Here is a 27343-nt window from a genome sequence, read left to right as displayed (position 1 = left end):
CTGGATTTTCACAAAGTAAAGTGAAAGTGAAAGTCGCTCAGTCACGTCCGACTCTGCGACCCCATGGACTGTAGGCCGCCAGGCTCCTCTGTCCATGGAATTCTCCAGGCCAGAATACTGGAGTGGGTAGCAGTTCCCTTCTCCAGGGGATCTCCCAACCCAGGGATCAAACCCAGGTCTCCCACATTGCAGGCAGATTCTTTACCATCTGAGCCACAAAATAAATACGCCCATTAACCCGGGCCCTGATCAAAACCCAGAACATTTCGTGTACTCTTACTCCAGAGCCACTTCCAGTCACAGCCAAGATTCAGGCTGCACCACAGTTTTCTCTCACCTGGGCCTGGAGTTACGTAAGCGGCATCACAGAGTCCACGCTCCTCCACCCCTGGCTTCTCAGGCTCAGCGCTGGTTGATGAGACTCGCCTGCACTCTTACTAGCTGTAGCTCAGTCCTGCTCACCGCTGTACAGCACTGCTTTGTCTGGAGGCACCACCACTCACTGGCACATCCTCACGCTCAGGAAGAGCTGGGCTCTAGCCAGTCTAGGGCTGTCGCTGAGAGTGCTGCTTTGAACACCGCTCTTCACGTCTTTTGCTGCACACGGTACTTCTTTCCGCCGCGATACCCATGGAGATAGAATTACTGGGTCACAGGGCATATTTATGTTCATCTTTGTCGATAACTCTCTTCAGTCGATTTTGTCTGTCTTATCAAGGCTATGGTTTTCCCAGTAGTCACGTATGGATGTGAGAGTTGGACTATAAAGAAAGCTGAGCATCGAAGAATTGATGCTTTTGAACTGTGGTGTTGGAGAAGATTGTTGAGAGTCCCCTGGACTGCAAGGAGATCCAACTAGTCCATCCTAAAGGAGATCAGTCCTGAGTGTTCATTGGAAGGACGGATGCTGAAGCTGAAGCTCCAGTACTTTGGCCACCTGATGCGAAGAGCTGACTCATTTGAAAAGACCCTGATGCTGGGAAAGATAGAGGGCAGGAGGAGAAGGGGACGACAGGGGATTTGATGGCATCACCAACTCAATGGACATGAGTTTGGATAAACTCTAGAAGTTGGTGATGGACAGGGAGGCCTGGCATCCATGGGGTCTCAAAGAGTCAGACAGAACTGAGCTACTGAACTGAACTGAACTGAAATGATACATAACAGAGCTTAAGGAGCTTCCCTTGTAGCTCAGTCAGTAAAGAATCTGCCTGTAATGCAGGAGAGCTGGGTTTTGATCCCAGGGTCAGAAATATCCCCTGGAGAAGGAAATGGCAAATCACTTCAGTATTCTCGCCTGGAGAATCCCATAGACAGAGGAGCCTGGTGGGCTACAGTCCATGGGATTGCAAGAGTTGGACACGACTGAGCCACTAAACCACCAACCACCACCATACATCATAGATTTACCATCTCAGCCATTTCCTTTCTTTCTTTCTTTCTTTCTTTCTTGCCACATCATGTGGCGTGTGGGACTGAACTCGGGTCCCTGCAGTGGGAGTGCAGAGTCCCAGCCACTGGCTGCCAGGAAAGCGTGATTTCAGCCATTTTTAAGTGTACAATTCAGTGGCGTTCAGCGCATTCACAATATTGTGCCACCATCATTATCTGTTTCCAGAACTTTCCACTATCCCAAACAGAAGCTCTGCACCCATAAATGACATCTCCTTATCCCTCCCTTCCCCCCACCCCTGGTAACCCAATTCTACTCTGTTTCTGTGGATTTGCCTGCTCTAGGTACTCATATAAGTGGAATCATAAATCATTAGTTCTTTTATGTTTGGCTTATTTCACCTAGCAAAACGTTTCTAAGATTCATCCTTGTTGTAGAATGTATTAGAACTTCATTACTTTTTTTTTTCTGCTAAATAGTATCCTCTTGTATAAATCTACATTTTGTTTACCATTCGTCTATTGAGGCCCATGAATTGTTTCTTCCTTTTCTCTATTGTGTATTGTGTAATCCCAAAGAAAGGCAGAGCCAAAGAATGTTCAGACGACCGCACAACTGCACTCATCTCACATGCTAGCAAAGTAATGCTCAAAATTCTCCAAGCCAGGCTTCAACAGTACATGAACCGAGAACTACCAGATGTTCAAACTGGATTTAGAAAAGGCAGAGGAACCAGAGATCAAATTGCCAACTTCTGTTGGATCATCAAAAGAGCAAGAGAGTTCCAGAAGACCATCTACTTCTGCTTTATTGACTATGCCAAAGCCCTTGACTGTTAGTTCAGTTCAGTTCATTTGCTCAGACATGTCCGACTCTTTGCAACCCCATGAACCACAGCACGCCAGGCCCCTCTGTCCATCACCAATTCCCGGAGTTCACCCAAACCCATGTTCATCAAGTTGGTGATGCCATCCAACCATCTCATTCTCTGTTCTCCCCTTCTCCTCCTGCCCTCAATCTTTCCCAGCATCAGGGTCTTTTCAAATGAGTCAGCTCTTTGCATCAGGTGGCCAAAGTATTGGAGTTTCAGCTTCAACAACAGTCCCTCCAGTGAACACCCAGGACTGATCTCCTTTAGGATGGACTGGTTGGATCTCCTTGCAGTCTAAGGGACTCTCAAGACTCTTCTCCAACACCACAGTTCAAAAGCATCAATTCTTTAGCACTCAGCTTTCTTTATAGTCCAACTCTCACATCCATAACGTGACCACTGGAAAAACCATAGCCTTGACTGTGTAGATCACAACAAACTGGAAAATTCTTAACGGGATGGGAATACCAGACCACCTGACCTGCCTCCTGAGAAATCTGTATACAGATCAAGAAGCAACAGTTAGAACTGGACATGGAACAACAGACTGGTTCCAAATCGGGAAAGAAGTACATCAGGGCTGTATATTGTCACCCTGCTTATTTAACTTATATGCAGAGTACATAATGTGAAATGCTGGGCTGGATGAAGCACAAGCTGGAATCAAGATTTCTGGGAAAAATATCAATAACCTCGGATATGCAGATGACACCACCTTTATGGCAGAAAGCAAAAAAGAACTAAAGAGCCTCTTGATGAAAGTGAAAGTGGAGTGAAGATGTTGGCTTAAAACAACATTCAGAAAACTAAGATCATGGCATTTGGTCCCATCCCTTCATGGCAAATAGATGGGGAAACAGTGAGAGACTATTTTTAGGGCTCCAAAATCACAGCAGATGGTGACTGCAGCCATGAAATAAAAAGACGCTTGCTCCTTGGAAGAAAAGTTATGACCAACCTAGATAGCATATTAAAAAGCAGAGACATTACTTTGCCAACAAAGGTCCGTCTAGTCAAAGCTGTGGTTTTTTCCAGGGGTCATGTATGGATGTGAGAGTTGGACTGTGAAGAAAGCTGAGTGCCAAGAATTGGTGCTTTTGAACTGTGGTGTTGGAGAAGACTCTTGAGAGTCCCTTGGACTGCAAGAAGATCCAACCAGTCCATCCTAAAGGAGATCAGTTCTGAATATTCATTGGAAGGACTGATATTGAAGCTGAAACTCCAATACTTTGGCCACCTGATGGGAAGAACTGACTCATTTTTGAAAACACCCTGATGCTGGGAAAGACTGAAGGCAGGGGGAGAAGGAGATGACAGAGGATGTGATGGTTGGATGGCATTACCGACCCGATGGACATGAGTTTGAGTTGGCTCCAGGAGTTGGTGATGGACAGGGAGGCCTGGTGTGCTGCAGTCCATGGGGTTGCAAAGAGTTGGACATGACTGAGCGACTGAACTGGATTGGTTTGAGTCCCTATTTTCAGTTCTTTTGGGTTTTTGCCTAGGAGTGGACTTGCTAGACCATAAAGTAGTTTCAGTGTAAGTTTCCGGAAACTATCAAACTGTTTCCCACAGTGACTGTAGAATTTTACGTTCTAAAAAACAATTGATTTCTCCATTTTTGAAACAAAACTTTATGTATACCTACCTGTGAAATATTAAAATTCATATTAACATAAATATATTTGTAACAATTATATAATTCATTAAGTACATATTTTAAATGTATACTAAATTGTTTTAGACAAACATGGTATCTGTAGTATCTACAAGTCAAATAGTGTAATATTCCAGAAAAGAAGAAAAATATATGCAGAAATGTATCAAAATAATAGGGGACAATTACAAATTGGACTAGAAAAACAGTATTCCAGCAACTAAAAATGAAGGTTCCTTAACACTGACATTATTAGAGCAGAACTACCATCAAATTCAGAGTTAAAGATTCTTATTTGGGAAATAAAGAGGAATATTAGAAATTTCAGATACTTGTGAGTGTGAGCAAAAGTAAGAAGATGCCATTTTGAAATATATTTTTAATAGTTTTATATTATGCTTGCTACTTTGTGATAATAAAAATGGTTTTAATACAACACAGACCCAACAAAGGAAAAGGGTATATTTTAGAGAAGCTATTTTAAAGAATCTATTTCACATGATGGCCAATTCTTCCAAATTTTTTTTTTCTATTATAATGGCAAGTAAATTCACTGTGACTGGTTCATTTATTCACAAGAAGTGTCTTTATTTTTTGTGAATGTTTCCCCACAATAATACAACAGAATCAAATTTTTGGAACCATCAAAAAGTTTTCAAATATTAGGAAAATTTAAACAAAAGCTGTGACCTTGAAAATTTGATGTCTCATTGTGATGCTAAAATGGGAAGTGTTTTTGAAAAATATTCAAACTGACAGTTTAATAGATGATGTTTTGCAGAAGATGACAAAATCAAAGAAACAAAAATCACAATATATTGAGTCATTTTAGATATTACACTTTGAAGAAAACAATTTAAATCTTAAAGAGAATCACAGGAAATTATTGGAAATCCATGTGCCTGGTCTAATAAAATTCAAAACAAGTATATCATGTTACAAGCAAATCACATGAGTTCTGAAATACTGTCAAGAATGGAGCAAGTACTTTTTATTTTTTGCTTGTAGACAAGATGTAGCCCATTGTGAACAAGCATGTCTGACCAGGAGTTCTGCTCACATTAAGATCAATGTCATAACAATAAAGTAAGTTGTACTGACTTGATTGTAATGAAAGATGAAACTTTCTAAGTCTAGCTTATGAAATTAGAGGTTGGAAATAAAATTTTAAATGCCTGTGGCCAGATATAGTCTAACGGAGAGAATATAGCATGTTATACACAAGTTTATAAGACATTTTCCCCCCAAATATGATTATGCCAAATTTGTGCTTCCTCAGCTCATAAAAATAAGCAAAAATGCTGCCCCTGGGAAATCAAATGTTAACCATCTTTTAGCATTTATATATATGTATACAGATACATATAATATACATATGTATTTTGTGTGTGAAGTTTTAAAAATGGATGCGCAGATGGGATATTCTTATGTCTGTTCTAAAACCTACATTAAAAACACATCCAGATATCCCATGAAGATAAAGATTAAATGTAAACAAGGTATTTCACATACAAAGGCACTTATACTGAAATATATATTAAATGAAAAGCGTACATCAAAAGCATCTTGGCACAAATGCATTATTTTATACAATCTGTGTAGGATGTTATTCTAAACCAGTGTAAAAGTTAATGTCTATACAATTTTTAAAAAAAGACTATACATTGTTGTATGCTTAGCAGAAGGCCTGTACCTTTGCTTAGAAATAACAAACTTTCAATGTTTGATTAATGTGAAATCTTAGCAAAAGATATGGGCTACTGCTGGCACTTTATGGGAGGCAGCTATGCTCACCTCTATGTCACCAATACTGCACTTGAAGTTTAAAATTAAAGTATAAAAATTGGAAATGAATCACTAGATGAGTGTCAATTATAGAACTGCATATCAAATAGAAATTAAAGAAATTATAGATGCCTTAATTTTCACATTGTAAATGATTAAATGAAAAATTAAAGTGTCTTACATTTTGAATTTTTAAATGGAGAAAAGTTTTCTATGGATACCTCTTACACAAAGCAGCCACTTACTTGACTCAAAGCAGCCGCTTACTTGACTCAAATATCCTTAAGTCCTATATATCCATCTGATATAGTTTTAAGCAGCATGCAGTATCAGTTATTTATTAAATAGTGTTTGCATCTTCTAAGGCTGATTCACAAATTTGCTTAGTGCAATACTTTCCAATTTGGACATGGCCTTGAGAAGGCTGTTAGCATTCCCAGTCACCATGGCATCCTATAAAACATTTCAGTAAGCTGCAGTAAATGAAAAATTAAGATCACTTCATCAAAAGAAATTAGCATGGCAATTCTCTCCTTTAAAAACAAGTAGAAGACTTTGGAAATATTGATGAGTTCGTTTCCAGTAAAACCAGGAAAGCAAGATTATCGGTTGCTTTTTGTATAAATAAACTATTTTGATATAACTACTTTTCATTTTTCAACAGGTCTTTAACTACTTCGGTGTTCTGGGAACAAAATATTAGCCATTAAAAAAATAATTCCCTTTTGCTTTAGGCTCCAGGATTAAATCTGTGGTTGCTCAGATGGTAAAGCATCTGCCTGCAATGGGGGGAGACCCGAGTTCAATCCCTGGGTTGGGAAGATCCCTGGAGAAGAAAATGGCAACCCACTCCAGTACTCTTGCCTGGAAAACTCCATGGACAAGGAGACTGGTGGGCTACAGTCCATGGGATCACAAAGAGGAGAACAGGACTGAACGACTTCACTTCGTACTTTGTACCAGTATCATAAGGCAGGTTACTGAGCAGTTGCCTCCGAGTGGACTGGGGGTCAACCAGCAAGGAGCATGAGGGAAATTTCTGGGGTGATGGGAACACTCGGTATCTCAACAAGGGTCTGAGTTACAAGTATGCATACACTTGTCAAAAGAGTGATTGTCCACTTCAAGCTGGGCGTTTCACTGCTGTACACTGAAAGACTGTCAGTAATGAACTCTAGCTGATGTACATGCTAATGTACGTAGGGGCAAGCACATTTAAGGCTGAAATTGATTTTGAATGCACCAAAAATTAAATGAATTAAAGGATGGTTGCCTAGATATTAACAGTCTAGTAAAACGCTGAGTGGGATCATCGCCAGTGGGTGTGCAGGTGTGTAGTGAAAAATCCCACTTTGTGCTTGCAAATTTCCATAAGATGTCGAGGAAAAAGGGGCTGAGTCCTCTCCCTCTTGCTCCCAGTGCTGGCCCACCTGAGGGCTGCTCCGGTCTGGGAGTGAGCCCGGATCCCCTTACCCGAGTGTCTCCAGGGGGGCAGGGCTGGGGCACAGTGTCCCCAGAGTGGAGTGGTCAAACCCCAAGAGCTGGATGGAGCCCGGGAGGATAAGCGGGACCAGAAAGCAGGACCCAGGGCCGGCCCAGGAGAGGTGTGGCGAGGGGCGGGGCCTGGGGCCCTTCTTCCCGTCTCCCCTCCCCTTCTTCCTTCCCTCGTGTCAAGCCAGGGCAGTCAAGGTTGGCAGGTTTGCCGGTAAAGAATGAGCCAGTCCTTTTTAACTTCCGTTTATTACACAGCCCACAAACAGAAGAGCAGCCCAAGGCGCCAGCTCCCAGCGGGCCCTAGCCAGGGGACACCAGACAGTGGCTGGGTGGCTGCAGCGTCGGGACACCATGGGCCTGGGGCCGCCCTACCTCGCCCAGCCCCCCTGGCTCGGCCTCCTGGGGCACCAGGGGCGCCCAGGCCTCCACAGCGGCTCTTCCCAGGCTCTCACCAATACCGAGATTTAGCTGTGGTTCAAGCCTTCACTGTGTGGCTTGTGGGGGCCCCTACACTTCCTTCTCGGATTTCCCGTTGCTCCTCCACTCCACGGAGACGGGATGGGGGGGTGGGGCTGATCCTGCTCTGATAAAAATGCAAACAACTCCTGAGCATAAGGACAGTGGCTCCATGTCCCGGAGGAGGTTGGAAAGCCTAGTAAGCAGAGGCCCAGGGAGGGCTGTCACAGGGGCAGCGTGGACAGAACAGTGACCACAGCGCACCCTACAACTCTCTGGGTACATCTATCTCAGGGCACGACAGCCCAGGCTACAGTTTCTAAAACGAGAGAAAAACACACAGTTGTCACACCGGACACAGTATGACCATCTCTGGAGACCCAGGCCTGGGGGACGGTAGGAAGAGCGCAGAGTGGGGCAGGGGTGTGGCCCCCAGGGGCCCCCACTGGACAAGCACCCTGCAAGGGCCCCCAGGTTAAGTGGAATCTAACAGCACAGAGGGACAAGCTGCCATTGCAGATGAGGGTCACGGGGCCCTGTCCCCCCGGGGAGGTGCGCTCTGAAGAGGCCCATGTGGCCAAGAACGGAGTGAGCCCTCCAGCAAAATGCAGAAAAGGATGACGCTCCCCCAGTAGCTTGTGAGGAACCGAATCCTGCCAACATTGAGTGTGCCTGGACCCTCCAGGCGGAGCCTGTGCACAGGCCACAGTCCCCACTGACACCCAGGTGCAGCCTCGCGAGACCTCGAGGCCGAAGCCCCTGCTGGTCTTGGCTCCATCCCCGACCCCCAGAAACTGAGATAACAGAGCTGCGTGGTGCTGCCATGCGCTGGGACAACAGACCGCTGTCTCATCCTCTGCGCTGTGAGCTCCCTGCTCCAGGACCCAGGGAAGGCAGGGGGCGCGTAGGGACTGGACCGCGTGGGAGTCTGCCCAGCCTTCCAACTGCCAGGGAGCTGCTCCAGGAAGCTGCTGGAGGAGGAGAGGTAATGCAGGGGGGCCGACAGGAGGCGGGAGGGAGGTGAGGAGGCTCCAGGAGGGCGCCTCCAAGCCTACCCCCCCAAGGGAGGGGCCCTTGTGCTCTATTCCGGCCCCCCCTCCTCGGACCCTCCTGGTTCTCCAGCCGTGGGGACCAGATTCCCACAGGAAAGTCCTCCACCCGTCCTGCAGGGCTCCCAGGCCACCTCCTCCAGGAATCCTTCCTTCAGGAGCCTGCTGTCAGAGGCCACCACACCTTTTCTCAAACCCCTAGCTTTTCTGTTCTTCTCCCATGGCGTTTGTTCCTCAGACACTAATGCTCAAGAAGTGTCTGCTCCTCTAAAATCACATTTTCCTTAAGGGCAAGCCCCCACTCCCCTGCATGTGGTACAATCGTCTGCCCTCTTCCTGCTTACAGGGTGCAGGCTGCCCTGACACTCGTCTTCAGCTTCTCCAAAGCAGGGGGTGCCTCCTGCTCCTCCACCCTGGACCCTCCTTGGCCTGCGGAGGGGCCTGGTGGGGAGGCCTGGCTACAGACTGGGTCCACGGGGAAGTGCGAGGAAACGCACAGAGCGCGCAGAGCTGGGCTCCGCCGGGGCTTCCAGCTTGGTGGCCCACTTGCAGCGGTGAGGGTCCCAGCTGTGCCCACGTGCCAGCTCGCAGGAGAAGGGTGCTTCTCCCTCCTGACCTGGGCCAAGCACAACCGGCGGACCCTGCGCTCCTGCACCAGGGGCTCCCCTGCCCCTCAGCGGTGTCCACGGGGCAGCGGCCCCTGTTTACCCATCCAAGTCAGGACCAGCAGGCCGGTCTGTGCGTAGGGGGTCAGAGACGGGGTGTGGACCCCCATGCCTCCTGCGGCTCTCCTCCTGCCTCCCCGGGGCTCACCTGGGTACCATCGGCATGTGTCCTCGGTGGCCCTGAAGCCCTCACGGCAGGGGGACTGCAGCAGCCCAGACGCCTTCCCGGGAAGCCAGGCGCTCAGAGCCTGCGGCGGAGGGGCAGGGAGGGAGTGTCACGCGGCCTGGAGGCGCACAGCCGCCCCCAGCCAAGCCCCCCCAACGCTGGGAGAAGGAAGGCTGGAGGAGAGGCTGGAGCAGAGGCGAGGCGCCAGAGTCCAAAGAATGGGAGGACAAGAGGGAAGAGGAGAACGGAAGAGGCAGGAAAAGAAGGAAGGAAGGAGGCAAAACAGGGAGGGGCAGAGGGGCGAGTGGGGACAGAAAGGGGGTTTGGAAGGGATTTGCTCCCACCAGGCTTCCCTGGTGGCTCAGACGGTGAAGCGTCTGCCTACAGTGCAGGAAACTCGGGTTGGACCCCTGGGTGGGGAAGATGCCCTGGAGAGGGTAATGGCAACCCACTCTAGTACTCTTGCCTGGAAAATCCCATGGACGGAGGAGGCTGGGAGGTTACAGTCCACGGGGTCACAAAGAGTCAGACATGACAGAGCAACTTCACTTTCTTTCTTTGCTCCCACGGTCGCACTTCATGCGCAAAGCAAGGCCAGTGCTATAGTTAAAGCCATTTGAACCCTAACCCACTCCTTCCCAGGAGAGCCACTGGCTTTTGCCATACATGAACATCATCCATTCTCCGCTCAAAACACAACCTACAGAGAGAGGAGTCCTCTATAATCAACTTACCGAAATCTGCACCCTGCTTCCACACCATAACGCCCTGTCCCCATGACCTGATTTATAATTTTTCTTGGCACAAACACACCACCTGCCAGAGCACGTATTTGTCTGTCTCCCTCATTACAGTATAAACCTGAGAAGAAACTTTAGCCACTAGAATGCTGTGCGCTGTGCTTAGCCGCTCAGTCGTGTCTGGCTCTGTGACCCCATGTGACTGGAGCTGCAGAAAGGACTGGGAGAAGTCAGGGAGGCCACAGAGCAGCAAGTCCAAGGAAGATGTGGGCTGCAGAGAACAGCCCTGTCTACAACCTGAGAAGGAATGGGCGAAGAGGAAGCAAGAAAACTAGACAGAGAACAGTGTCTTAAGAATGACATTCTTGATAGTGTTGGATGCTCTAACATTTAGGACTTCTCCAGAGACTGCCAGAAGCTTCCAGTAGAATGGTGGGAAGCGGAAAACAGTGAAATTTTGTTAGCAGCAAGCAGGTGAGGAAATGAAAAAAAGTTTAAGAATGAAGACTGTTCTCAAGAAACCTGTGAAGGAAGAAACAGGCAGACAGTTAACTAGGAGAGACCCGACGAAGTCTGAACAAATTTCCTGGGATGGAGCTGTCAGGGGTGACAGACAGCATGGCCTGGCCATTGACTGAGATGTCTAGGAGACATACACAATTTCCCCAGGTTAAGCTGGGGCAGGATCTGCAGGGGAGAGGAAGATGGTGCCTGAGTGTCATCTGCCGACAACAGAGGGGCAGAATGACAACCAGGCGCAGAACAGATACGGCCAGAGTTACCATCTTTATGGGGAGGGGCCGGCGGGCAACTTTTTGTACCGGGATGGAAGAGTAGAAAAGCCTGGGCGCTCCCAAGAGGAGCTAAAAGCCTCCTCCTTTCAGACCCACTTAAGCCCAGGAACTGTCTTTAAGAACCTGATGAGCTCTGCATTCCTCTGGCTGCTTTTTAACCAGGCACCGCCTTTGTCGACCTCTGGGATGTATTTTAGCAGCCTGGGGCCTCTGTGGGTTCTTGTTTGTCCAGTTCCTCGACAGTAAGGCTCTGGTCGGCCTCATCTCTGTGATCGTTGCACATAACAGGTGCTCACTGCAATTGTAGAGTGAACGCTGGGCAGAGCGGAGGTGCGGTCACGAAACGGTCCGTAAGATTCGTCTTTCCTACTCGAGAAAACTGCTTCCATGACACAGCCTGAAACGACCCCCTTCTTCCTCGACACCAGTCGCTGTCGGCTTTGGTCGCATTTTCCGAGAGGCCCGGGCGCTTTTAACACTCCCGACGGCCAGGTCTCTTGGTGGCCCGAAGTGTTCGGGGACCCTGAGCTGGAGTCGCGGGTGGAAGGCCCGAGCGGCGGGGCGCCGGCGCCTTCATCGCTCCCTTTCCTGGTCCCGGGGCGGCGGAAAGGACCGCAGCGCAGCCTCTGCTGACCAAAGAGCGGCTTAACCGACGGCGCGAGACGCCTGGGCGCCGTTGGGTTCGTTGGGTTCGCTGGGTTCGGGCGGGACGAACCCGGACCTGGAGGCAGCGGGGGGAGGGGCCACCAGGCCGCAGAGGCCCCTGGGAGTCGTAGTTCTGACACTGCCTGCAGGATCCTCGGGGAAAGGAAGATTAAAGGGCTGGAACTACATTTTCCAGAACTCACCGCGTGAGCGTGACGGCGTGGCGGGGGCGTGGCCAAGAGCCTGTCGCCTCCAAAAGCTCCGAAAGCGTCCGAGCTCCTACGAGCGCTTCCCGAATACATCCGAGCGCCTCCGGGTGCTTCCCGAATGCCTCCGAGCTCCGGGTGCTACCCGAATACCTCCGAGCGCCTCCGAGAACCTCCGGGTGCTTCCAGAATACCTCCGGGCGCCTCCAGGGCCTTCGAACATCCCTGAGCTCCAGCGTCCTACAGCAGGGCGCCTCCAAACGCCTTTCGGGAGGGGGGGGGGTGGAAATCAGTAGTTCTTCGGCGGTGATTTGTGATGCCTATCTCACGTCTAAGTGTCAACATTGAAGAGAATGCAGGGAGACCAACGGGATGGAAATGGACTTGAGCTCGAGGGCACTTGGATGTAACCAAATGGACCAGATGGGCTTACTGGGCAGGAGTGACAGGGAACATTTCTGAACTCAACATTCAGAAAACTGAGATCATGGCATCTGGTCCCATCACTTCATGGCAAATGGATGGGGAAACAATAGGAACAGTGACAGACTTTATTTTGGGGGGGGGCTTCAAAATCACTGCAGATGGTGACTGCAGCCGTGAAATTAAAAAACGCTTGCTCCCTGGAAGAAAAGTTACGACCAACCTAGACAGCATATTAAAAAGCAGAGACATTACTTTGCCAACAAAGGTCCGTCTAGTCAAAGCTATTGTTTTTCCAGTGGTCATATATGGATGTGAGAGTTGGACTATAAAGGAAGCTAGGAGCTGAAGAATTGATGCTTTTGAACTGTGGTGGTGAAGACTCTTGAGAGTCCCTCGAACTGCAAGGAGATCCAACCAGTCTATCCTAAAGGAAATCAGTCCTGAATATTCATTGGAAGGGCTGATACTGACGCTGAAACTCCAATCCTTTGGCCACCAGATGCAAAGAACTGACTCATTTGAAAAGACCCTGATGCTGGGAAAGATTGAAGGCAGGAGGAGAAGGGGACGACAGAGGATGAGATGGTTGGATGGCATCACTGACTCGATGGACACGACTTTGGGTAAACTCCAGGAGTTGGTGATGGTCAGGGAGGCCTGGCGTGCTGCAGTCCATGGCGTCACAAACTCAGACATGACTAAGCAAGTGAACTGATTTTTATTATTATTTTTGACCACACACATCATGTGGGATCTTAGTTCCCCAACCAAGAATTGAACCTGTGCCCCCATTGTTGCAAGCACAGAGTCTTAACCACTGGATCACCAGGGAAGCTCCAGGGAGAGACGTTTTAAAGCAAAGATATACACTGGACAGGAGACCTAGGTGTGAATCCTAGTCACCCCTTGACTAGGCCTGGGCACTGCCAACCCTAAGAGAGAACAAGAATAAGCTTGGGGTTCTGGGGCAGGAGATGTGGCAGCTGGGCTCCTTGTGGCAGGGACTGCGATCAGCCAACCACATGACCTGCAGGCCCTGACCCAGCCCAAGAGGGTGGGCTCCCTACACCCCAGCTGCCTGTATCCCTCTTTCCAGGGTTGCTGACCTCCTGGGCTCAATTTGGCCTGAAGTCCAAACTGCCTGGGCCATGAACTGGGTGGGTCTCTGTGTCCCTGAGGTCACTGGCAATGGGGAAGCTCGCTCTTCAGTAGAGAAAAGTAATCACCTAAGTGGACAGATGTCTGCACCACACTCATGGACCCAACAGGCTTCCGAAAGAAACTTTCACACCATGTGGCTAGCAGTCAGGTATCAGTTTTATTCCCGGAAGTTCACAAACAAGGGAATGGTCTGGGAACCAGCCGTTTCCTTTCTCCTTAGTGACTCGAGACAAACTCCATGCTTGAGTTTCCATCACCAGGAACACACACAGTTCCCGGGGAGAGCAAGCCAGGTCCAAGGACCTGCAGGGGAAACCCACCTGGAATGGCCTGGTCATAGCGAAGTGGAAGCACTGTCCACCACGAGATGCACCATGGGGCGTCCATCACCATCGCCTCCACCCTTCTTTGTTTGTTGACAGTGAGAAGTTTTAAATCCACTCATGGCATTAGATGTGGGGAAAATGTGCTTGGCTTTGTATTTCTGCATTTGACTGACACCTTAATGACACCACAGCATTCAGCAATACTTCAGAAGGGTAACTACGTCTCCAGAATGCTTTATTTAACACAATTGTAACCATCGATGGCAACCTAATACACAAAATCAAGTGTGCTAAATGCAAGACACACCGAGAACCCTGCTTCTCTGTGGCATCTCTGGGCAGTCCTGCAGAATGCCTCCCCCGTGTCCTGGCTGAATGGCCAGGGCTGCCAGGGCCTGAGGTCTCCTGCCAGGACACTAGTGCCCAGCACCCAGGAGAGGCTCAGCTCCTTTTCATCACCTCTGCCCCCAGACCCACAGGGCGCCTGAGAAGTCTGGGGCAGGCCAATCCCAGAGAACCCTGGGAGCCCTGCAAGATTTCTCCTCCCGCCTGTAGCTCCCTCCCTCCACCCACCAGAGGGCTGGGGCGGGGGAATGCATAAACATTCTTCCCGCTAGTAAAAAGGGGCCTGGCTGGACTGGTTATGCGGGACTGAACAGCAGGACCGGGAAATATCCAGAACCCTGCCCGCCACATCTGGACCCCAGGGAGGAGGGAACGGAACCTGGGAAGGCAGGGCCCACCCCGCAGGCCCCAGGTTGGCGTTGGTCACCAAGGCCTCCAGACACTCTGGGCCAAGCGGGCAGCGGTTAGGCTGCCCTGGGCTGCGGGCACCGAGTCCGTCCCCTCGGCAGGCGGGGCCCGGCTCAGTTCCACCTCGGGGACCTCCTCTAGGTCTGAGGACTGGTCCTCCCCGGAGACCCGGGGGCTAGGCAGGGGGGACTCCAGGGCGCCTCCTACGAGCCAGTTGCTCCGCTCCGGGGCTGCGGGCGGCGCGGACAGGGCGTCCCCCAGCAGATCGCGGAAGCTGCTGCCCTCGCGCAGCGGCATGGACTCGAGCAGGTGGTTCAGGAGCTCGGCGGCGACGGTAGCGTCGATGGCCTGGCACGTGGACACGAACGTGTGCACTTCGTGCATGCACTGGATATAGCCGGCGGCGAAGCGCTCGCTGGCTTCCGCTTGCAGCTGCTCGCGCTCTGCGCTCGGAGATGGGGGGAAGAGAGCCGCGCCGGGTCCCGTGAGCCGCGACCGCTGTGGCCCGGCCCGCCCGGCCCGCGGGAACGAAGCTCACCCAGGAGACGCGGGGGGCGCCCCCTGCCCCGGGCCAGGGAAGTCCTCAGTGGAGCCGCGCCGCGACAGGCCGGGCGAACGCGCCCCACCACGACCCCCGCCCGCCGCGCTCCCGGCCGCCACTCACCGCGCGCCCGGCCCCGCAGCGCGCCCTGCACGCGCCGCACCGTGAGCTCGAGCACCTCGGCGTTCTCCAGCTTGGCCTGCACCTGCGCCGCCGGGGAGGGGAGGTGAGGCGAGGCCGGCCCGCGGGCCCGCAGACCCTGGACACCTCCCACCCTCGACCCCGCTGGCCTCACCTCGGCGCCCGCCAGCAGCAGCCGCAGCTCCTGCAGGCTCTCGTTGATCCGCGCGCGCCGCTTCTTCTCCACCAGGGGCTTCCGGGCCTGCGGGAAGCGAGAAATTGAGTCCCGGCCCTGCGTGGCCCCCCGAGCCCGCCCGCTCCCTCGCCGATCCGCGGATACAGCCAGCACCTTGCGGTCCCCGCGCGCCTCGCAGCCGTCCTCATCCTCCCGGCCCGCGCGGTCCCGGCCCGGCGCCAGGAGCGGAGCCATGACGCGCACCGCCGGGAGCCCGGCGAGCGCTACAAGCGAGCGCGCCCCTCGCCGCGCAAAGCCCGAAGCCACTGCCCTCGCCCCTTTGCGTCTTCCGCGGAGTCCTCGCACCAGCACCCGATCCCGCTCCTTTTATAGCACCTTATTTGCATCTCAATATGCCAATTGCTTGTGCGGGCCAATGGCAGAGGCCCGCTTTGTCCGGCCCCGCCGCCGGGGTCGGCCGGCAGCTGGTGGGGCGTGGCCTGCAGCCGGGGACTTGGTGGGTGGGGGGAGAAAGCCCAGCCCGGCCTCCGAGCAACCGCCGCGTTGGCGAGGGGGAGTGGGCACCCGAGGGGGCGATGACCCCGAGGGCTATGGCCCCGGGTGCGCTGGTTTCCCTTCCGACCCTGAACCGGTCGCCCAGGTCTGCTGCGCGCGCGAGCAGGAGGGCGCCCACCCCTTCATCCACCCGTTCGCGCCTGGCTCCCTTCACCTAAGACGCCACAGGAGGGGCCCTTCAGCGCGCGTGCTGGGGTCCCGGAGGCTAGAGCCGCAGCAAAGACCGCGGTCTCCGAAGCTGGAGGGAGCCACAGGTCCGGTCTGGGGAGGCTGCAGAGTCCCAGGGAGGTGAGGGCCCTAAGGGCAGCAGGGGTGGGAGCGAGCCCCTGCCCCCTCGCGTTTCTAGCGGACTTGTGGGCCCTGATACCAGGGTCTCAACGCCGCCTGCAGCCTCCTCGGGGATGCTAGTGGGGCGGGGTCCGCAGGCCCGCCCTCAACGGCTCCAACTCTCGGACCTCTTTCTCTAGTCATTGGTCCTTTCCTGGTCCTCGTCGCCCTCCCATCTCCTTCTCGGCCCCTCCGCTCCCCGACCCCCTTTCACCTTCCTTTCCCCCTCCCTCTCCTCCCTCAGTATACCCACCGCCGCCCGGCCTTCCCTCCCCCGCCCACCCCCGACATTATCTGGTTCTCACCCCCCACCCCCTTCCACCCCCCGTCCGCAACCCAAGCTCGCCCTGCCGCATCCTGCCCTCCCTGGTCCCACACCCCTTTCCGTTCGGCCCGGCCCCCCTCCCCAGCCCCTGGGCTCCCTCTCCCCCCAGCCCTCCCCCTCCCTCCTCCGCCCCTCGCCGGGCTGGCGGAGGCCGCCGTCTGGTCCCCGTAACTTGATGCCCGTGACAGTTGGCAGCTGCAGCCGCTACGGCAGAGAAAAGCGGCAGCCCAGCCAAGAGCGACAGGTGTTGGCCGCGCCTTTGTCTCGGCCGCTTTGTCACCAGGGCGGGCGCGGGGGTGGGTGCGCCTGTGTCCGCCAGACGACCGCCACCCCCAGGGCCGGCCGCCCATCTGCCGGCCCGGCCTCTTTGAGGGTGGGGTGCGTGGGCGGTGGGGCGGCACCCTGGGGACCCCAGCCTGGCCCCAGCGCCGAAGGCCTAGGTCCACGCGCTCTCCTGGCAAAGCCGGGATACCAATTTGCCTTCAGGCGGCCAGGGCTTGTACCCCGCACACAGAGAGCCTTATACCTCGAGCGCCTGGGATCTCCCTTAAAGGGCTCCTTCCCTGCGGTTCAGGCCGCAGCTCCCTTTCCATCTTCCCGGTGGAAGGGCCTGCTGCTTCCCTCCCGGGACTGGGACCGTCAGGGTCTACTTCTGCGCCCCTCCAGGTTATAAGCATCCTTGGCTAGGGGTGCTCTAACCAGGACCCCAGCACAGAGCCTGGTGAAGCAGAAGCCCTGGGCTGGGAGGGAAGATGGAGCGTCTGGAGCCTAGCTAAAGGAAGCAGAAGAAAGAAGCATCCAGGGACAGCAGGGTGGCCGGGTGGCAGGACTGGGCTACAGACGCCCACCTGGGCCCCCCACTATCTGAAGATGGCTCTGGCAGCCCTCTGGTGTCTACTTTACTTCAGGTTCCCCACCAGACCACAATAGGACAAGCTTGAGAGTTCTGATGGTTCCCAAAGGTGGCTCGGCAGGTAAAGAACCCTCCTGCCAATGCAGGAGACACAAGAGACTCAGGTTTGATCCCCTGCTCTGGAAGATCCCCTGGGGAAGGGAATGGCAACCCACTCCAGTACTCTTGCCTGGAGAATTCCATGGACAGAGGAGCCTGGTGGGCTACAGTCTGGGGGCTCTGTACAAGGAGCTGGACGCCACTGAGCGACTAAGCACAAGCAAGGCCAGCTCACCTCTGTGAGCCCTGGGTGGGTAGGGGCTCTGGGACTCAGGGCCTCCCTGGGCAGCCCTTCTGCTGGTCCTCACTTGGCTGTCTCTGCTTTTCTGAGCAGGGTGCTGATGCACTCCCCGCCCTGCATTGCTCACCCAGGGAAGGAACCTGCTCCTCTCCTTCAAATGCCCTGTGTGCTTCCTGGTCTCCCTCATAAGCCATGGGGGAGAAAGCTTAGCTCCTGTTCTCCCATCCTCCCCTGCCTGATCAGAAGCTTGACGGCCCTTCCCCCTCCTATAGTGGAGGGCTGGACGGAGTGCGAGAGGGGCTTGAGTAGTGGAACCGGAGAGACCCCATAGCTGGCCTGGAACTTCACTTTTCTTCACCATTTAGACAGCACCCCAGGGAGCAAGATCCCACCCCCACGCCCAGGAACGGCAGTTAAGTTGCCCTACTTTGAGGAACTCAGATATGGGAAAACCAACTGGGTGATGTTTGTTACACTCTTGACTCTTAGCCCTCCCATTATTGACTGTATTGTTTGAATAAGATCAAACGAGAATTTTAGAATGCTCTCCAGGATAAGCACTTTATATTGGAACAGGATGATCGGGGTTCTGGGGAAGGCCGATGGGGAACTGGAAGTGCAGGAAGAGTGATAAAGGCCAACGGTGCAAACAAGAAATGAAAGGCAACTCAGAACCCCGGGAAAAACAAAAAGCTGCCCAAGGAGAGAAATGTAACCTTAGTACTTACTTGGCTCAGTAGCCAATTCTTTCACAGTCACAACAGGGTAATATGGCTCATAGCGTTTCAAGATTTAGAGTCAGTCTACGAGTGAGCGAAAGTCACTACGTCATTGTGTCTTTCTGTAGATTGATAGAAAAGGCTTAATGGTGGTCGTAGGATATAGAGCTAACTTTGTGAAAACAAGACAGGTGACAGTTGTCACGAGAAGATGGCTGAGCAAGGGCTAAGGATCTCCAAAGCCTGATCTTACATGGGGTCGGGGGGCCTTGAGGAATGCTGTCTAGAATTGAAGGAAAGAGGATTCAGTGCTGGGAAATGCCTCAGTCTAAGTAGCCTTGGGACAAAACCCACAAGTATAGAGTAAGGTTGGAGAAAGAAATGACAGCCCACTGCAGGATTCTTGCCTGGAGAATCCTCTGGACAGAGGAGCCTGGCAGGCTACAGTCCATGGGGTTGCAAAGAGCTGGACACGACTGAGCGACTAAATCACCACCATAGTGTAGGGTGTGTGAGTCAGCAAAATCCTCCTCCAGCAAAATCCTTCCAGCTAGATCGGAAGTTGCCCAAGGCCTCATCTTTGAAGCCAGCCTGTTTCCTTTAGTGGGCCCACTGGCTGGCAGGCCTGGCCTCTCCCTCCCAGAAACCCGGCTGCTCCGTCTCAGGACCAGCATGCCCTTTCTCTCTCCTTGTACATGGCCTCCCCTAGCAGACCCACTTCCTGCCATTTGTCGCTTGGACTGAGCCCATCTTCAAAGGTTGCCTGAGCGCAGACTTCCTGAGCATTTGGGCTCTTTGATCCCCATATCCAAAGACAGAGCCCAACAGAGGCCGGGCAGCGCAGCAGTGGCCTCAGGGAGACCAGTTAGCGGCAGGGGTGGCAAGCCATAAAATCCGCAGGGAACAAAGGCGGTGGCCAGCCTATGGATGTCCAGGCCCCTGGTGGGCAATCAGCCCAGCGGCTTGGAGAAGCTCCTTTTGGTTTGGAAATAAAGGGGAGGGGTGCCCTTGGGGTTAAACAGTAGATAAAAACGCAGCTAAACACCCTGAGGTCTCCCAGAATTTCAGTGAAGCAGGCGGATCTCCACATCTGGCCACTGAAGGGGTCTGCAGAGGCCTCTAGGTCCACTGGGAGGACTTAGCTTCCCCACCCCCAACCACCACCTGGCTCCAGGCGGCCAGGATGGGAGGTGAGAGCCAAGCCTTCCTCCTCCTGTTCAGGGAGATTTGGGAAGGCTAGGCACCAAGTCTGGGACCCATGACACGGTCTGGTATGAAGTGGGAGGTAGCAAGAAGCAGCCCCCCGCTGTTTTGGCCAGGCCCTGCAAGGTCTCGCTGCTGTGGGAGGAAGCATGGGGGTGGGGCAGGAGGAGGCTGTGCCGCGCTGCCTGTATCACCTCTGGTGGAGACACGAGGCCGTTCTGGCCTCAGACCCTTCTGACCTCGCTGCCTTCAGCCCTGGGCCAGTGCACAGACAGCCAGCCCCGGTGGGACAGACGTCCTAGAGTGGGCGGGGAGAGAGGAGCAGGTGCCTGGGCTCGCCGCAGAGCGGGTGCGAGTACCAGGGGCCGAGCTGAGCGGCCCCTCTCCCCATCTGTGAGTGAGAAACCGCGGAGGGGCTGGACTCCAGGATGAGATCTACAGCAGGGAGTCCCCTGTAGCTCAGGTGGTAGAGTCTGCCTGCAACGCAGGAGACCCAGGCTTAAGCCCTGCGTCGGGAAGATCCCCTGGAGGGCATGGCAACCCACTCCAGGATTCTTGCCTGGAGAATCCCAAGGACAGAGGAGCCTGGCGGGCTACAGTCCACGGGGCACAACGAGTCAGACACGAGTGAGTGACTAACACTGCATTACAGGGAGATCACTGGGGTGGGGGCTGCGTGTCACACACACACACACACACACACACACACACACACACACACGGCAGGAGGGCCAGCAAGAGGCACACTGTGCGTGGGAAGAGGTGAGGAGCGCCTTGGAGACAGAACAGTTCCTAAAGCAGAATTTCTAGGGTTCATCTTAGAAAAATCACTTGATAATCTTGGTCTCTATTCAGGTTCCTATTCCTCTGTGCTATATTAAAACTACAGAAATAAAAATAGGGACTTCCCTGGTGATCCAGTGGTTGAGAATCTGTGCTTCTATTGCAGGAGGCACAGGTTTGATCCCTGGTCCAGGAACTAAGTAAGATCTCACACACCGTGCAGAAAAGAAACGAGCAGCACTCAGGCTCCTATTTCTCTGGGCTATATTAAAAATATACAAAATAAAAATATACTTGCTTTATTTACCAATTTTCTAAAAGGCAAAAAAGTCATAAAAAGACACAAGCAGCCCAACAAACATATTGCACTGGGTGAAGAAAGTCTGGCTTGAGCATAAACAAACCACTTGTCCGGCAAGGCTTGACGTGTTGTTACACAGACTCTGAGAGCTTATTTACATACCTTTTCGGGAATATATTAAAAAGAAGGCTCAGTTTAAAATAGAGAGGAAGCCTCGTAACGCCCAGGTAAGCACACACACTAGAGAGAACAAGACTGGATGCGTGTCGGCACCGTGGAAACAGTTTCACAAGCTGCTCCTACGGTCCACTGCTCAGCACGCGTCGAAGCTACATGGCACCTAATCAACAGACAGACATAAATAGTAAGATAATGCTGATGGTAAACATTCAGTAACAGGAGAGAACCTTTTGGCAGTTCAGGTAAAGTCAATGCAACCTTGACTATCCCTCGATGATCTGACTCAGGCAAGAAGCCGTTTGTAGCATCTGATCTCCACACAAACTCACAGACTACACCTTGCCTTGGGGATCTGAAGATGCTTTTACGTTTAAAAAAATAATTAAAATTTTTGCATTTATGAAAAGTAAGGTTGATATTCAGGCATAAAATAATTTTTCTATGAAAACCAACTGGATTACAAGGAGGCTTCACCTGTTCTAGTAGCTGCTTCTCCATCAAAGGATGGGCCGGGGCGGCCGGGGGGAAGCTGCTTTCTTTGAAGTTGCTACGGACTCAGTGCAACTGTAAGTCAATCGTTTCATCACGGGCAGCTTCTCATTCACTCTGGGGACCAGTATAACATTTTTTCTAAGCTATCTTTGGGATATACGATGCGATGTGAGGTTTTGCAAAAAGGTGAGCAGTCTGGTCTCACTCTTCCCCAAGTGTCCTCCCAAAAGTACCAGCGACAATAGGGGACGTCTCTGCAGAGACCGGAAGCGGCATCAGTGAGCGAAGGCTCATGAAAAGGGTGCGGGGCGCCCAGCTCAGCCAGGAGGAGTGGCTGGCTCGGCTGCGCCAGAGCTGACGCCTGGCAAGTGCCAACGATGGACCAACACGCGCCGAGTCCCAAACGTGCCGGTCACAGCCTGGCTGGGAGGGCCAAGTGCCGAGACGGGGACGGCCAGCAGCACGCTTTCACTGACACGCGGGCATCCTGGTCTGAACAGGATGCACGGATGCTGCGGCAACACCCGGAAGGGTCTGCGCCGTGTTTCCGAGGATGTGTGACTTCCGTGCTGGAGCTGGCCACAGGAACCTGTCGGCTTCTTTCATCCGGAGCCCGCAGTTCAACCTGACTCGCCCTGGACGTACACTCTGTCAGATGAACCGTTCGCTGCGGCTGCACTGGGGGCTGAAGCCGCGGGTTTCTCAAACTACGCACCGTTTAATGCGAAACGTTTTGAAAAGGAGGTTTTTGAAAGAAAATAAGCAGAGGCTGTGATCTCCACTTGGTAGGTCTCAAAGACATCAGCCTGACTAAATAATTTAGAGAAAAAGCTGCCCCCGGAGAGGACAGAATTTGATCTGATCCAAACACAAACACAAACGCGGGGCAAGCCCTGGACCGCTGCTCCTCAGCGGGGCGCCCCTGGGACCCCCGGCGGGTGGGCGCAGCCTGGGCGCGGCCTGGGGACAGCCCGCGGCAGCCAGCAGACCCGGGACGGCCGTCTGAGGACGCGTGGGGCGCCCAGCCGCCTTCCCGACCCAAAGAGGCAGGCAGTCTCTCTCGAGTTAAACAGTGAAGGTCTCCTTCCCCTGTCCCCTAACACCCTATATTTGTATTTTATTCATAAATATAAAATAGCATTTCTTCGCAAACGTCTTCTGCCCTCCATGGTTTTAAATCACCCCTTCAGAAAACTATGGGTTTTTTTCTAAAACAAAAAAAGCCACAAAAGTGTATCCGTGCGTCTCTCCGGAGACGCGCGCGAACCCGGCCCCGCCCCAGAGCGCCGCCTAGCGGACGTCGCTGGCGGCGCGGCCGCCCTGGGGAGGGGCGCTGTGCCTGCCGCTCGTTTCCCGGCCGCGGGCGGGCCCACTCTCCCCTTCCTTGGTCTCTGTCACTTCGCTGAGCCCCGGCGTAGAGATGTCTTCCTCGTATGACACACAGAGGTTATCTTCTCCCTCGTTTTCACAGTAAACACATCCCTTGAAAGAAAAATGTAAATCAGTAACGAAAATGAGATCTTTGGTACAACAGTTCAGTCTGAACGAGGCGCAGGTGACCAGGTGTCCACCGTGAGGCTGCTGGCAGGTGAGGAGGTGCCACTGGGCTGTGGGGCTTGCTTCGTCCCCGATCTGAGTCCCCTGGGAACCTTATCTGAGAGGCAGCTTTGCACAGTGAGGCGGGGGGCATCAACCAGAGGCCCTGGTCCCAGTGCTCCTCCTCCTGCCTGCGTGACCTGGAGTGGTACTTACCTTCTCTGACCTCAGTTTTCTAATCTGTAGAATGGGACAGCAACAAGCCACCGACTTATTTGTTCCTCCTCATGTTGAACACCTATCTGTTAAGCATCTGTTGTGTTCTAGGCTCGTTCTAGGAACCGGGATTCAGCAGTGAACAGAGAGGAAAATCCATACCCCATTAGAGATCTCCTAGTAGCCGGAGGAGAGGTGCTCCGAGGCGTATTATGAGACGGGAGGTGCTGGGCTGACGTGGAATGAGGCACGTGAGGACTGTCATTTTACAGTCAACGTTCAGAAAAGGCCACCAAGAGCGACTGTAGTGGCTTTAAAATACGCCCACACATTTTTTGATATTCCTTCCTCCAAAGGAGGAGGCCTGGACTCTGACGTGCCTCTAACAAAGCGGAGGTGATGCAGGTTGTCACAGACCCCCAGCCTCCCGGCCCCATGCCCTCAGGGGAGGCTGGGATCTTGTCCTGAGGACATGTAAGCAGCGCCAAGGTCAGATCTACGCGGCAAGGAGCAGAGGCCTCCTGCCAACAGCCAGCCCCCACAAGCATCGCGGGAGGGACCCCCCTCGGAAGCAGATCCCCCAGCTCCGGTCCTGCCCCCGGAGGCAGGAGCCCAGCCATTATCTTCCACCCTTAGGAGAGGACCGGAGCCAGAACCACCCAGCTAAGCGGCTCTTAAATTCCAACCCGAGAAACAGTGGGGAGGATCAATGGCCCTTACTCTAAGCTGCTAAGTTTGGGGCTATCTGCTGTGCCGCAGTAAATCACCCGGGGCTCCCCAGGCCCCTCAGACGGTAAAGGACCCGCCTGCAGTGCAGGAGACCCAGGTTCGATCCCTGGGTCGGGAAGATCCCCTGGAGGAGGGCATGGCAACCCACGCCAGTGTTCTTGCCTGGAGAATCCCATGGACAGGGGAGCCTGGAGGGCTACAGTCCGTGGGGCCACAGAAGAGTCGGACACGACTGAGCAACATACACACATAGTGACGGTAGGTCAATAACACAACTCTATGTGGAAAGACAAGGAAGCCAGAGTGAGCGTGTGTCTGTGTGAGGAGAGGGGAGCCCTAAGCAGAGGGCAGGGCAGGCACAAAGGCCCTGGGGCAGGAGCCTCGTGATGGTCTTCAGCGAACAGCCAGAGAGGAGGGGACGCAGGGGGACGGGGGTTGTGGGGAGGGGGTGACACGGTTTAATGGCTTTATGGCACTCTCCTCTGCCTGTGATCACGGGATGGAGACCCGGGAGGGGCGCAGGGCTGGGGTGGGGAGCGACGTGGTCTTGCGCAGGGAGCAGAAGGCAGCTGGCAGTCCCGCTGAAGCAGCGGCATGGACCAGGGTGGTGACGCTGGAGGCGATGGGAAGCGGCTGCTTTCCACCCCCCTGGAAGGTCAGGCCAGCGTGCCCTGCCGATGGACTTTATCAGGGTACGAGAGGAGGGGAGTCCAGGCCCATGGTCTGAGCAAGCGGAGTGGCGCGGAGTCGCCCTGGAGTGGGTGGGAAGACAGTGGCTGGGCAGGCTGTCTCTGGGGAAACCCGGGAAGTTCCCCAGAGGTGGACGCTGGTGGGGCTCGGCGTGTAGATGCCACTTCCCGTGCGGAGGCGGGAGCTGACCGTGCCGGGGCAGTTTGCACAGAGAAGGCCGGGCACCCCGGAGCCTGGCTGTGTCCATTCTGGGGAAGTGAGCAGGAGAAGGGAGCTGGGGTACAGAGACGCCCTCGAGAAGGAACAGACAGCCTGGGGGCAGCCGCTTAGGGTGGGAGGAGGGCTTGCTGTCCCCTGCGTCTTATGGTCTACACGGATGTTGAGGGCTTAGGATAGAAGAAGTGGTCTGTGTTTTAATTGTGACGACAGCTCAAAAGATTTTCAAATGTCAGCATGTGATTGACATTAGACATTTTGGAGACCTTTTTGGAAACAGTGTTGAAAAGCCACTGGAAGGAAGTTCTTTGAAGGACATCTAACAGTGTCGTGGTTGTTTTTCTTTTTCTTTCTTTTTCAATGCTCTTATTTAACCTTCAAAGTTTTAAATGTACAGAACAGATGCAGAGAGAGTGCCGGGCATTCTCATCACAGCGCTTTGGAACGCCATGTCAGGAAGCGCCCAGTCCCAGAGCTTACCGCCACGTCGATGGCCGCGGGCACGCCGCCCAACCGCATCCACGGGTGGACGTCCTGCAGTTCCTGCTTCTGCCCGTCCGTGAACCTGGGCTGGAACCTCTGCAGTGCCTTCAGCTTCTCCCTGTCCTCCTGCAGGACCGTCTCCAGGTTTCTTCACGAAATAGCGAGAAACACGGACGCTTTAGAATGCCTCAAGTGTTCTCTTTTTTAAAGTATATGCTCATTTTCTACCAGTCCTTCCAGTATTATTCACGTAATTTTATTTTAATTGATTAATTTATCCTTTTTTTTTTGGCCACACTCCTCAGCATAGAGGATCTTCCCTGACCAGGGACGGAACCTGTGGCCCCTCCAGGGGAAGTGTGGGGTCTTCACCACTGGACCCCAGGGAAGTCCTACTCATGCAATTTTAGATGATTTTGTTTAACTTTCCTTTCCACTTAAATTACCCTATTTGAGGTAACAATCTCTCTAGTAAATAATCTGTAGTTTTTCTATGAAAATGATACACCAACTTCTGGTTTTAATTTTAGTTTAGATCAGCCACAGGAGCTGAGTACCTGCAGACACTTGTTTCTGCACCTGGGAGCTTCTCACCAGTGAGGTGGTGATCACCAGCGAGGTGGAGAGTAGATAAGCCCTCCCTGCCACCTGCTACCCTGGCCTGCCTCGCAGCAGCCCTGGAGACGGAGCCCCAGGCTGGCCTGGCCCAGAGCCCTGGTTGTTCTGAGCCTGGGGGTAAATCACCCCCACCAAGGGGGCACTGCACAGGGTCAGGGACCCTAATGGGTTCCAGGTTCCTTGGAGTGGTCAGAACTGAGGCACAGACCAGGCTCCCTGAAGAGTAGCTGGTGGCCTGGGCTGAGGCACAGACCAGGCTGCCTGAAGAGTAGCTGGTGGCCTGGGATGGTCACCCACCTTGACTCTTGGTTTCTGCATCTCTGAGACAGACAGACAGACACACACACACACCACTGACCACACAGGGTTACTGGCAGCAGAGCAAAAGAGACGACATTGGCACAAATGCTTCGTACACAGCAAGTGACAGCCTGGAGGGTCCCTGGAGCAGCGGTCCTGGAGGCTGGGAGCAGGGCCTCCGCAGGGCTCCGTGCGGCCGGCCAGCCATCTGGAGGGGCCCCTTCTAGCGGTGCCCTCCGCTCCATCTGAGATAAGGCTTGGGGAAGTCCTCTGGCCTCACAGTTTGGGGGGATCCTGAGCCCAGCCCCACACCGTCCCAGGAGGGGCGAGCAGCTACCGTGCAGGCATCTGGTAGGTCATCCTGACGCTGTCGTCCGTGTCGGCCATCAGCAGCCAGACGGGGTCCTGGAGGACACCCCTGAGCAGGCGCTCAGTCCCGCCCACCTCTGCCTTCGCCGCTGCGCCATGGTTTTTCTCCGAAGAGTCGACGCTTCCGAAATACCTGCTGGTGTGGCTCGCGTCGCTGCTGCCTTTAAAACACAGAGCGCCGCAGGTCACGACCTCGAGCTCAAGTCGGCCCTGTAAGGGGAGGGCAGCTACCGTGCGTGTTGGGGGACTGTCCCTTCTCTTTTTCCAACGGTCCAATTCTCTGGATGATAATTTAAAAATCATTTAAAGAGCGAGTGTCAGCAGGAACCACGGAGGTGACTCTCTGCTGGCGAGGCGGGGGACGTCCAGGCAGGGCCCCATCTAAGAGGCTGTGCTCTCCCCTCCCTGGCCTCCCGGGGGAAGGGGGCTCTGCCCAGGTGAGGGAAGCGGGGCGCTTACAGCCTGGGGACATGCGTGTGCGCTGCTCTCGCCGGGCAGCTCCGGGCCACACTGCACCACCCTGGCCGGTACCGCCCGAGGCCACACAGCAGCGCCCACCAGGGGAGCCGCTCGGGACGGTGCGGCACTGCCTGCCCTCCCGGCACACGCGGGGAGCCCCAGGGACGGTCCAGCCAGGGACAGGGGTGTGGGGCCTGCTGTGCCC

At 53.7% G+C, this 27343-nt stretch overlaps 2 protein-coding genes across 6 annotated transcripts in view; both read right to left on the bottom strand.

Annotated features, from left to right (window-relative positions):
• On the bottom strand, positions 13647-16535 carry HES6 (hes family bHLH transcription factor 6). 2 transcript variants are annotated; one of them, XM_018040229.1, is made up of 4 exons: positions 15598-16535; positions 15424-15510; positions 15252-15333; positions 13647-15030 (listed from the first exon to the last, which is right to left on the bottom strand). In XM_018040229.1, exons 1-4 carry the CDS (start codon positions 15676-15678, stop codon positions 14603-14605), a joined length of 678 nt encoding a protein of 225 aa, XP_017895718.1. In that variant the 5' UTR covers positions 15679-16535; the 3' UTR covers positions 13647-14602. The 2 variants fall into 2 exon arrangements, with proteins under 2 accessions (XP_017895718.1, XP_017895729.1); XM_018040240.1 differs by having other exon boundaries at positions 14902-15030; positions 15292-15333; positions 15598-15878.
• PER2 (period circadian clock 2) overlaps positions 20833-27343 on the bottom strand; it is a 40262-nt gene continuing 33751 nt past the window's right edge. The window contains exons 20-22 of one of the 4 annotated variants that reach the window (XM_018040207.1): positions 26648-26840; positions 25390-25540; positions 20833-23004 (exon numbers count right to left, since the gene is read on the bottom strand). In XM_018040207.1, the coding sequence (XP_017895696.1) occupies positions 22813-23004; positions 25390-25540; positions 26648-26840 (536 nt within the window). In that variant the 3' untranslated portion in view covers positions 20833-22812. Of the gene's footprint in view, positions 23005-25389; positions 25541-26368; positions 26841-27343 lie in introns of those variants that run through there. The other 3 variants (XM_018040197.1, XR_001917237.1, XR_001917236.1) reach the window with 3 other exon arrangements.

This window comes from Capra hircus, chromosome 3, assembly GCF_001704415.2.
Source record: "Capra hircus breed San Clemente chromosome 3, ASM170441v1, whole genome shotgun sequence".
Classification (NCBI taxonomy): domain Eukaryota; kingdom Metazoa; phylum Chordata; class Mammalia; order Artiodactyla; family Bovidae; genus Capra; species Capra hircus.
The sequence above is the reverse complement of the archived record's forward strand: the minus strand, read 5'-3'. Positions and strand labels throughout refer to the sequence as shown.

Excerpts from the sequence above, each read along its gene's own strand:
- HES6 (XM_018040229.1), bottom strand. The coding sequence starts at position 15,678 with ATGGCTCCGCTCCTGGCGCCGGGCCGGGACCGCGCGGGCCGGGAGGAT. Across the intron at positions 15,511-15,597 it reads AGGCGCGCGGGGACCGCAAG|GCCCGGAAGCCCCTGGTGGA; the intron begins GTGCTGGCTGTA and ends CGCTTCCCGCAG. Across the intron at positions 15,334-15,423 it reads TGCTGCTGGCGGGCGCCGAG|GTGCAGGCCAAGCTGGAGAA; the intron begins GTGAGGCCAGCG and ends CCGGCGGCGCAG.